Source organism: Aphelocoma coerulescens, chromosome 1, assembly GCF_041296385.1.
Source record: "Aphelocoma coerulescens isolate FSJ_1873_10779 chromosome 1, UR_Acoe_1.0, whole genome shotgun sequence".
Lineage (NCBI taxonomy): Eukaryota > Metazoa > Chordata > Aves > Passeriformes > Corvidae > Aphelocoma > Aphelocoma coerulescens.
In genome coordinates, this window is record NC_091013.1 from 5,638,145 (window position 1) to 5,649,909 (window position 11,765).

Consider the following 11,765-nt stretch of genomic DNA (forward strand, 5'->3'; position numbering starts at 1 on the left):
GCTGAGTGTGATTGTAGCACAGGCAGGACTCTGTCCCCACCCACAGGGCACAGACCCACAGGACCTGAATAAGGTGAGCAGGACGGGGGGGTGGTGGCAGACAGGTCTGTTTGACAGTCCAGAGTAAGGGAGACAAGCCAGGTCTGAGATTAATTTGGAAAATCCAATCAGTAAGTCAGGACAGCAGGGCTGTACACAGGAATATTTGCAGCATAGCTCAGGCAAGGCTACTTGTGCCCAGGCCTGAGCTTCCATGCAGCTCCTGGGCAGAGGAGGGGGATGTCCTAGGTGAGGTTTATTGGGACTCTTACAGCCCCTAGTAGTGACCCTGGCAGTAAGGATATAAAACAGGAACTTGGAATGTTTGAATGCTTTTCTGAAAAGTCACACTGTCCTGTTAGCAGATTGTCCCTCCCTTGATAGGTTATAAAATACCCTTGATATGTTATGAAATACCCCTCTGCTTCTTCTCTATATCCCCTTCTGTAGTCTCACCAAGATTCATTGTGTGTTCACTGTTTTCACCTGAGAATGGCACAGTTATGAGGGATGTAAAATGAAGCTCCTTCCTCCCCCTTAAATGAAGTATGTACAGTATACAAGTTGTAAATGCTATCCCAAGCTGGCCATGTTTTGGAAGGCTGTGCCTTTTAAAAGAGCTGGTACAAAGTTTACAATATTCCTTAGCAGCTTTCCATTCCAAACAGCAAAGGAATTCAAATCTGAAGATGACTTTTAAAACGATTTTTTTTTTAAATTCTAGTGATTGCTGTTGTATTAGTTGCTGGGTCTGTCACTTAACTGTGTCTGTGTTGCAGCTAAAGCAGATGGTACCAGGATAACACAAAGAATTCGAGTGGAGTCTCCTAAAGTGGATGCTGTCTTTGTTGGAACAGGAGACTTGTTCGCTGCTATGCTTCTGGCATGGACACACAAGCACCCCAACAATTTGAAGGTGTGGGAGAAGTTACTCATTTCTCTGCAAGTTTGGGCCTTGTTTCTCTTGAGTTTTTTTAAAAACTTCTAATCTGTGACATTATTTAAAGACTGTCTTCTGTTTTGGCTTTTTTTTCCTCACCTCAGAGAAAAAGCCACAAACTTTCCCTTTTGCCAAAAGAGACATTAAACTGTCATATTTCAATTAGATTGATTTTGTAATTTTGCCAAATAAGATGTTCTTCTCTCTAGAGAGACAGACTGCATGCATGTTTATAATTATGGTTTTTATCCTCACTTCATAATGAGCTTCGAAAATAATTTCTCAGATCTATTTTTCTGCTTCTTTCCCTTAAGGACGTAGAGTCCTTGATACAGGTATATGGTTTCTAATACCTGTTTTGGGAGAATTAAGTCAAAATTTCTCTTTTCCAAACTCTACATAGTTGTCATCCTGTTTGTTTTGTCAGTCATGTTTTCCTCTTAATAGCAGTGTTTTTGAAATAATATTTATTAAGTACTATTAAAGTAGGCAGCTGAAGTTTTACTAAAACCTGAATATGTTGTGTTGATGCAGGTGGCATGTGAAAAGACTGTGTCAGCCATGCAGCACGTTCTGCAAAGGACCATTAAGAGTGCAAAAGGTAAATTCATCCAGACCTTGCTCCCGTATTCTGCCTGGATTGGCATCAGAAGAAATATTCAAGGAGCTTTCTGGGTTTCCTGACTAAAAGCAGCCCCTCAGTGCAGAAGCAGGCAGAGAATTTACAGAATGAGAGCTTGGTAGTTTTGTCTGCTTGTTCCTACTGTGTCCTCCAAGCCCATTTTTGACAAGAGCCGACTGCAGATGTCACTGTTTAGCTTGTGGTGGATGACAGTCGTGCTGACTGTGCCTGACTCAGCTCTGCAAAACCGGCAGAACTTGAGAAAATGCTGAGTTTGGTGTGCCACAGAGCTCCTGCTTCAGTGTAGCTCACTCACTGTCCCTCTGAGTGTGTGTTTAGCACTGAGAGGGGTTTATCAACTAATAATAGTTTCTTTGCTGTGTTGGCCATGTGGGGAGTGATTTTTTTTTTAGCTTCTCTCCCATTGGAGTTCCCCTGTCTTTCAGTTCTTGAGGAAATCTGTGGGTTCTCTGAGCTGTGTGACTTCCTAATTAACAGCAGAGACTTATTTCTTTCCTGGAGAGGGGTGTGGAACAGTGGTGATAAGAAATCACAGTGCTGACCTGGATTTTCCACTTTGGAAGCCTTTAGCAGGGAGTAGTAAGGGAGATTGGGGAAGGGAGGAAGGTAGAAAAAATCGTGGGGTAACAGAACAATGTAACTTGTTTCTTTTTGTACTGCTGTTTTTAATGACATTCTGATGTCATCTTTTTAGTGCAAGCTGGAGAAGGAAACAAACCAAACTCAGCCCAGCTGGAACTGAGAATGGTCCAAAGCAAAAAGGACATAGAAAACCCAGAGATCATAGTGAAAGCCACCGTGTTATAAAGGCTCCACGTCTCCAATAACGCACAATGTATCGATGTCCTCATTTCTTTCCTGTAAATTGTAATATTTGCCTTAGATCTGTGACAGAAACCTGACTTTCATGAAATAGTGCCCAGCATAGGCAGATATCCACTCTCAAACATATGTGCTGGCCTTGCTCAGTTTTAAAAACAGAACAGTTAGTGTGCATTGAAGCATACTCCCAGGTATCCCAATGTCTGTCAGATTCACTTACTCTGTGTAACTACCCAGGGCAAGAGAGCAATGTTCCTGCCTTGCCAAAGACTGTAGATGTGAATTTGCTAATGGAATGCTTGACTGACTGGAAAATGTATTTCAAGATGGCATCTAGTGCCAATGGAGCTGGCTCCATGCTCCCTTTTCCTGGAGGTACCTGGTTACCTACTGTGGTATTCAGTATCTCGGCTGCTATGAAACTAAGCAGGGTTAAATCTACACACACAGTTCTGGTTGTGTGTAGGAGTACTTTGAAGATGTTTGGCATGTTCAGTACTCTGAAGTGACCTTGAGGTGTCATTCATGCTACTGATCTCTGCTCCTGTTTCTTGTCCATGAACAGCTGCACAGTTTCAGTTGTCACAGGTTCTGGCTGCTTATTTCTCATGTCCATGGGTGCCCACATGATTTTCCTGCTCCAGAAACGTCTTCATTAACAAGATCATGCCTTTATTCAGTAGCACTGGTTAGAAATGTGTAGTTCTACCTCCGAGGCCAGGTTTGATTCTCTGTTTATAACTAAGGGCAAAAGAGAAAGCAGCTCGTACCCTGGAAGTTGGCTGCCTTGGTTTGTTCATCGTGGGTGGATGCACTTACAAACTACATGGGCACTTCCACTTAACATTAGTAAGCACTGCTGACAGGCTTAGCAATGAAGCAATATGGGAAAAGCAGTATTTTTTGTTTAGTAAGGTCTGGTAAGTTACATGTGTTTACCAAATGCAGTGAAACAGAAAAACTTGTTCATAATGTCTCTGCAAGCAGCACCAATTAGAGATTACAGAAATGCATTACTATTATTATTATTAATACATCTTGATTTCAAGATTCTGCTTGATAAGGCTTCAAAATGGGATTTTTAGTCATTTCAGTGTCCTATGGATCACAGCCACATACTGAAGCAGCAGGGCAGGTCTGCTGACAGGTATTGGCCATTCACACTTCCCTAGGATTTCTGTATGGGATCCATGTTCATGCTTGTCCCAAGATGAGGTCTAGTGTGATGTTACATCCAAATTGAGTTGATGAGCTTTACTTGTCTCAGACTACATAAGGGGATGGAAATTGCATCTCTGATTGATTTCCTCTCCTGCATTTGGCATCAAAAGTGAAAAAAACCCAACATTACTTGAGAATTTAAGGGAAAAAAATCAGCAGGAATTTATCTACAAAATGTGATTCTGCCATCACAGTTTTTAGTAACCAGTGTCATGAAATCTTTCTAGCAATAATAATTTTGGTGTTGTGAACAGTTGCTAAAACTAGCAGTCAGTAACAGAGATGAGCTCATGGCTGATACCCAACGTGTAAAAAGTTGTGAACTACCTTGACAGTGTGTACAAGTATCTGATGGGAAGCAGTGAAGAGGGAACCAGGCTTTTCTCAGTGGTGCACAGGGAAGTGATAAATGGGCAGTGGCACAAACTGAAATACAGGAAAATCCATTTAAACATTAAAAAAATAAAATTCACTGTGAAGGTTATCAAACACTGGTACAGGTTGCCCAGAGAGGTTGTGGAGTCTCCATCCTTGGAGGTACTCCATTGCTGACTGAACATGGCCCTGAGCAGTCTGCTGTTCCTGGCCCTGCTTGCTCAGGGGTTGGACCAGAGGATCTCCAGAGGTCCCTTCCAACCTCAGCCTTTCCATGATTCTCTGAGCACATCGAACTCCCTTTCTTTGCAGCGCTGGATTTTTAAATTGGTGTGCAGGTATTTTGTTTTCCCTGGGACACAAACTTCCAGATGGGCTGGAAAATACTCATATTAATATTTTTCCCCCTTTTTAGATAAGCTGCTGTTTGCTTGGGCAGCTGTGCCAGGAAGACAATTACCTCTTTTGAGATAATTGCTTTCAGTTTAAATACTGTAGTTGGTGATGCATTTCAACAGTTGAACACTAAAAGGATTTTCACTGTTTCTAACATTGATTAACCAAGTGCTGCATGCCATATTCCAAACATAACTATGAGTTTATTAATCTTTTACAATTAGACTGTTTCATGTGGAAGTGTATAATAATCCCTACCATCCTCTTAGGAAGAAGGGATCAACACCCTGAACTTCCCTGCCTGTACAGACAATGGTCAGTGCCCTTTTAGTAAATGTGAGACAGCACAATTTTATTTTGCCATTAGAATAGACAGACTTCACAAGAGGATTGAGAGAAAGGCAAGGGATGTTTTCTCTGAAATAAAGAAGTTTGGAATTTGGGAAGCTTGGAGCTACCTTGCAAACAAGGTTTTCATTGTCAGTCACAATGAGCCGTGATCTTGACATAAAAGACAAAGCGATATGTTTGTTGGAGCAGTTTATACCTGTCAGGTGTAACCTTTTCCCACTTCTTCAAAGAATGGATCAGTTCAGTAATTAATGTGTTCCTTTCTGTGACATATCCATGTTAAAACAAAAAAAAAGCATATTCATGCTAATGTGCTCAATTTGCAAAAGTTCCTATTCCACAGTAGCTGGATCCTGTAGCCATGGGCTGCTGGCTTCATCTGCTTGAGTCCCTGAGGGTTGCTCATGTGATACCTGCTTTAAACTCCCACTGACCTGATCGAAATTAGGTCAGGTTTATGTCTTCAGTGAAGAATTGGGCTTAACATCTCTTGCAAGGAACAAACATCAGAAATTATCTGTAAATATATTCTGTAGCTAATGTTCTGTAGCTGCAGCAGGCTAACAGGTATTTTTGAATGTCAAAGTACACACTTTTATTTGTTTACACAAAGCTCATATGCAGAACAAAATTCAAAGACTCAGCACAGTCCTGTCTAATATTTCATTCCCTCCTTTCCTCCTGCATATAATACCCGTATCTTTTTCTGAGTTTGTGCTTTCTGTCTGGTGCAGCTGGAAAGTGTCTCAGTGTCAGACAGTGCCCACTATTTATATAGGGGCTTGGAGGAGACTGACCAGCATTGTCTGATTCACTTGCAAACCTATAGTTAAAGATAAAAGTTTAGTCTAAACTAGCTTAGATCCTAACTGATCGCAGGAGAACAAGCACTTTAGCCCAGGGAGTGGAGTCTGTAATAATGGATAACCTTCCGTGGCCATCCTGAGAGCATGAAAGGTGTAACCCAGCAGTCCAGCACTCACCAGCTGGGGACTGGTGGCTTCACTGCCACGTGTGTGAGGTCAGAGGCACACGAGGCTTCTCATGCTGCAGCACATGGAAGCATGGGGGAGGTGAATGCTTTGTGTTTGTGTCCACCCAACTTCCCTAACATTCTTTCTCCATTCTGGAATTAATTTGTGCCGGATCCCTTTTTCCTGGAGTGATTTGCAGTGCCTGTGGCCACTGCTCAAGTCCACCCACTCGTTTGCAGAGCCACCTATGCAGGAGAGACCAAAAGTTGTTTACAAACCATCTACTCTGGGCCTGGATTTAGTCTCTACGTGCTGAGAATTGAGACGTGCATAAAGACATTGAGCTAAAATCAGTGCTATCCACACTCAATAGAAACACTTCAGAAAGCTGCAGTATGAATTGTTAATGTTTGTGTACTGATTTTTATCTCAAGTGGGGAGAAATCTATAATCCATGTGTTATACAAAAGAATTGGAGGACCAAGTTTTCCAGCTACTCATACTGCCTTTTGAGTATCTTAACTGTGTCTTGATTGGATGGTGTTAATTTGTTGTCTGAGACTGTTGTGGTGATTGTATTGATTAATTTTATTTTAAAATATGTAGCAAGGAAGATTGTAATAAAAGCATCTACATTTAATATACTGTGCACACACAAATTGTTAGATCCTATTTTTAAACATGTTAATCATTTCAGAATTAAACAGCACAAGAATGGTTTGGTAGTCCTGCTGAATAAAATGGATGTAGTTAAATTTTTTTCCTTAGTTATGTCCTAGGATAGAGAGAGGGTAGTTAATGGAAGAGAGCACATTTGTGCCCTGTTATCATCTTACTGTAAGGTATGGATGTGGAAATGAGAAACATCCTTGTTGTCTTAACTTTTATTTTTCTTAAAGATGTTTCATGGGAAGAAGATTGCTGGCATTCTGCACCACTCCCTTGCATTCCTCTTACTTGTATGTGTAGGACCTCATTGTGTTGTGCTCTTTTTTCCTGCAAACAGGGTGAGAAGAGGGGCTTGAAATAAGAACCATAACTCATTTTGAGATCTCTTTCTTGTGCAGCATTTAACTGCACTCCTCTTCACTAAATTTTTACCTCACTGTGTAGGGTGGAGCGTACAGGACTGTAGAGTGGGAAAGAAATGTTCCTCATGGGAACAAGAGCTTCTGTCAGCACTCAGCAGTGTCCCTGCCAGGGTGGTGGCTTGCAGGAGGAGGAGAGCAGGGATCCAGGTTCAGGAGAGCAGAAAGTGCTGTGTCATTACACTTATGTCCCCTGGAGAAGTTTCATTTATATTTATACTAAAGAAAACCACCTCTCCTGAGTAAAGGTCCTTGCCCAGTTAAAGAGTGCTTTAAAAAGCTGGGACATGTTGCAAAGTTTGGTCACTCTGGGACTAAAATGTTTCTTTATAAAAGGAAACTTGACCCCTTCCTTTACGTCCCCTTGCAGCCGTACTGGCTTACTGACTGTAGTCATTCCACTCCTGTTAGAATCCCAGGATTAGATACCCAGAGAGCTGTTCTTCCTGAAAGCACATGTTCTTCATGTTCCTGGTAAGTGAGAGCCTGCCTAGCAGTTCTGTAGCTTTCTGAAACATGTCCATTAAAGACATTTGTCAGCCATGGAAACTAAGCTTAGAGATGTTCAGTCACAGCCCAAAAATAGCTCTTTCAAATAAATGAAAACTCTTGAAAGTGCATTATTTTCAATAAATGAGTAAACCAGCGAGTTTATACCTGCATGCAGGAGCAGATTTCAGGTAAATCCCCGAGGTTCAGTCAGTCACTGGAGGAGTGTGCCCTGAGCACACTGCTGCTGTCAGGGCACTGCTTCAGGAGAGACCCAGCTACTTCTCACCATTTCCCAGAAGAGAGGAATGTGGCGTGGCATTCAGCAGCCAAGGAAAACTCCCATCTGCTTCACCAGGAAACCAGTGCCAGGTGACAGCACCAGTGCCACCAGTTTGGTGCTTTTGCTGCTCTGGCAGCGGTGGACATCGAGGCAGATGGGACGCTCCTAAATGTGCACATCTTCCTGGCTCAGTGCCTCCACAGTGCAAATAATGGTAATAAATCCTCAATTTTCAGAGCAGTGAATAGGGCAGCACATTATTCAGAGAGAGAAAACCAGCAATATGAGAAGGCTGTGCCATATGTTACCACTGAAATCACACTTACCTATTGCCCTCGTGGTTGCATTGCTGTTTAGAAAAAAAATCTGTGTGTAGAAGAGTGTGATTTATGTACTCTTTGTGTGTGTGTGTGTGTGTGTGTATGTTGAAGCTTTATTTGCAATGCGGTAGGGGCGGGAAACAGAATTTGGGGGGCTGGCTGAGTAGGCCTTCAGGATGTGAGCAGAAGGTCTTAAAGAATTATATTTTTATAGATTGTGCTGAAGCTTTGGGTCCCAGCCACACATAGCCTTTTCTTCCAGAGAACTGAAATGGTTTGGAAAGAGAGTCAGGTGGCTGTAATATAGTAGGGATAGTACAACCCCACCAGCCCTGGACAAACTGAATAACTTAATAAAAGATGCCTTTTTAAGTAATATTTTTTTAGTGCTGAATTGTTAAACAAAGAAATATTTATGAGCAAACTTTCTATGTACTTAAAAGTTTGTGTGGTGCTTTGTACTGACTAGGTGGACCTGTTACATGTTTACACATCTTAAATGATTGTCCTTGAGGTGTGTGTAGTAATTCAATGACTTCTATGCCAGAAAAACAATGAAGTTCTGTGTAATAGCAAATTATTTAATTTCTGATGAAACTGTAGGCTTTCTAGTGTTTGTGTATTTTTCTGGTTGGCCATTACAAGTTGTATCCTTCCTGCAGTAAGGCTTGTACGCTTGATTGTAGAGAGAGGCAATAGGATGGTAGATAACCATTGTTTAAAAAGAAAACCCTAAATATTGCTACCTTATCCATTTTAAAATCAGGTAAGGTTTGTGGCATAAGCCTGAAATTTTGCATTGGAATCAAGTTTCAAATACATATAGGGTAGGTTAAAAGTTGGGGATGGGTTTGTTTATTTAAATAAGACTGGGAGGTCTTAAGAGTGCTTAATAGCAATATATGCATGGACAAGCCAAGAGATGGAACAAAAATGGCTTGTTCCCATTGTATGAACCTGACCAATTAATTCATAGCTTGTGCTAAACCTGTGCACAGACAGGTGAACAGACAAATGGGAGAAAGTAAAGATTTTTTCCGTATAGTTTGTTAGCTGTGATAGTGTGAGGAATTTTAGTTGTTTGTTCTGAATTCAAATTCATAAATACCTTCCAGAAGAGCTGAGTTACCAATAAAGTCCCATTCAGTCAAAAGGCAAAGCTGTTGACAGGGTTCAAAACCAGAGCAGGATTTTTTCATCTTGCCAAACATACTGAGTCTTTGTTTCCTATGGCTGGGAGACCAGGGCTAAAGCCCAACTGTCGAGATATATTAATTTTTTTAGTTGAATTTTGGGGTCTGTCTAAAAAGTGCAGGGGTCTGCAGCATAAAGGAGTTTTTGGAGCATGGTCCTATGATAAATGTCATCACCTACTGCAGCAGTTGGTGATTTGGCAAAACTGAGCATCACTTGTTACATCCCTTTTAGTAAACGTGGCAGCATCCTCACCCCTCTTGTGAATAAATCACCACTGCAAAAAGCAGAGGAGAATTTATCACGAGTTTTTCTCCCGAGAGTTCCTGATTTCTGGATGTGTTAAAAGAGAAGCACTTCTGCTTTACTAAGTTAGCAGGAGAAATGTCACCGAGATGAATAATGTATGAGGAGGGAGGCTGTGGCAGGGAACAGCAGTGCTGGGGATATGTTGTGCCTGGCTTTTCCTCCCCTGGGAATCTGTGGGTGCAGTGTCCTCGCGGTGGTGGCAGAATGACTGTTTTGCCTGCATCCTCCCGTGGGGGAAATGTGGAGGAGTTACTCTGAGCAAGTGGGAGCTGAGGTCGGTGAGGAGCTGTTGGGTTTGTTTGGCAGTGCTGTACCAAGGCAGTGGTTCAGCACAACTCTGTGTGCCCCCAAAAGCCTGTGGTGTACAGCTGCCTGCTTGCCTGGCCGTGGTGTAATGCCCTTAGATTTCTTCTGCAGGCCATGGAGAACCAAGAGACTCTGGAAGTGCATTATTCAGATGATTCAGGCTTGGCTTTTGTGCTTTTGGAAAGAAAGGTAGAGAATTATTGGCTGCTGTGGTAGATAGAACTCATCCATCCCAGCTACACCATAAAAGTGTGCCCTACCCTTCCTCTCCCATCATCTCTGCTGGCTCTGATTTGCCTGTCCCCATAACAAGGGATATGAAGGAGCTAAAATCAATGGGGAATTTATGCAGTCAAAACCACTGAAGTTTTAATCTGCTTTAGTTCTTTTAACCTCCTCATCCTGGGAACAGAAAAGTGCTTGTGCTGCTGCCAGGGAGGGTCTGGGACAATGCAGCTGCTCAAAATGGGGGAGAGTGGAGTTGCCTCTTTCCCTGGCAGTGAGATGCTGCATGAGCAGGACCTAATTGCAGAGCTGCACTGTTAATGGTAAAGAAAAGAAATCTTTGTGAGTGAAGTGCTTGAAAGAAGAGCTGGAGATTCAGTAAATCAGAGTTTGGTGTTCTCAATCCACTCCATCCCCTGTGTTGCAAAAATATTATAGCACTAAAAAAGTTGGTGTGGCTGTTCTTAATGATCTGTGTGATGCTTGTGCCTAGCAGAGGAGAAAATAGCATTGAATAAAGCAGTGCTCTAACTAGGGAATATAATAGGAAGATCCAGGTGGAGAAAATGTCAAGTTTGTTTTCACAGCACTTGCATGGTGTCAGAGTTGTCCAGGTCTGGCTCTTTTCCTTCCTGCCCCCTTTAAGAAAGGAAGAAATGACATGAATAAATCAATCAATAAATAAGGGCAGTTACCTGGGAATTTATGTGGCATTGGTATTCATTTTCATGGACAGGTTGATAAATCGTTCCACACCAGAGGTCTCTGGTTCCCAAGGGGTTTTCAGAGGTGTGATAGAGCCTGTCACAGCTGGCTTGGAGCACAGTTCTTGGGACACAGCTGTGACAGACGGCATTGGGATGCCACCTGCAGGCACTCCTGTCCTGTAGTTGGTACAGCACAGGTATCCACGTGCCTGATACGTGCTACATGTGAATCCTTGCCTTGGTGGGGAAGGAAACTTGGGCTTGTTGCTGGAGCTGCAGTGATGGGAGGAAACCCTTGAGAATTCAGCACCATCCAGTGATCCTGCCATTTGCTGTCAGTGTTAGTGCAATGTATCCCCTTTCAGTGTTTTCTTTCTGGGAGATGGGAGGATGGCAGCCTCCACATGCAAGTGTATGCACTGCTTTAACATGCTTTTATCTGGCTGAATGTGAAAAACTAATCAAGATTGTTAAAAATGGAGGGGAAGGATAGCTATGAATTTGCCTAGGACCTAAGTGAGTAGAGAAACGATGAAATTTGTCTCTAATTCAGAAATAATTCAGTATTGACCAAATGAGTGCCGTGTCTTCAACGGGCAGTAGCACCTGGAAGAGGCCAATATTTAGGGTTTTTGCCCAAAGCACATTTAGCCCTGCTCTACTGTTTAGTGAAAACGCCCAGTGCAGATGCCACCAGAGCCTCATCTCGTGGAATAATGCTGTAATAAAGAATGTGGTTTTCTTGTGCAAGTCTTGACCTCTTCTTATGAAAATAACACACAACTCAGTATTTTCATGGTGTATAAGTGAAATGTAATTTTTTTTTCAATAAAATACATTTCCTTTCCTAAATGTGGGTCTTTGTTTTTTTTCCCTTTCAACTCTAATTGGCTTTGGCCTTTTGTGTCTTCTCCCTACATATGTGAGCCACAGCTCTGTGCTCTTCCTGTGAAGCCTGACCTTGCTTCCAGAAATCACATAATTTCTTTTTCCTCCTGAGCTCCAGAAGGAGTTCCCTGTTCAGCCAAGCTGGCCTTCTGCTCCATGTGCTTGATTACAGTGGAATTGTCTGCTCCAGTGGTT

At 42.3% G+C, this 11,765-nt stretch overlaps 1 protein-coding gene across 1 annotated transcript in view; it reads left to right on the forward strand.

The window, feature by feature from the left end:
• The window catches only part of PDXK (pyridoxal kinase), a 36,461-nt gene extending 34,005 nt beyond the window's left edge, over positions 1-2,456 (forward strand). Inside the window, exons 9-11 of the mRNA XM_069022150.1 lie at positions 819-955; positions 1,514-1,580; positions 2,317-2,456. Coding sequence (XP_068878251.1) covers positions 819-955; positions 1,514-1,580; positions 2,317-2,429 — 317 coding nt within the window. The 3' untranslated portion in view covers positions 2,430-2,456. The remainder of the gene's footprint in view (positions 1-818; positions 956-1,513; positions 1,581-2,316) is intronic.
• The last annotated feature ends 9,309 nt before the right edge of the window (positions 2,457-11,765 follow it).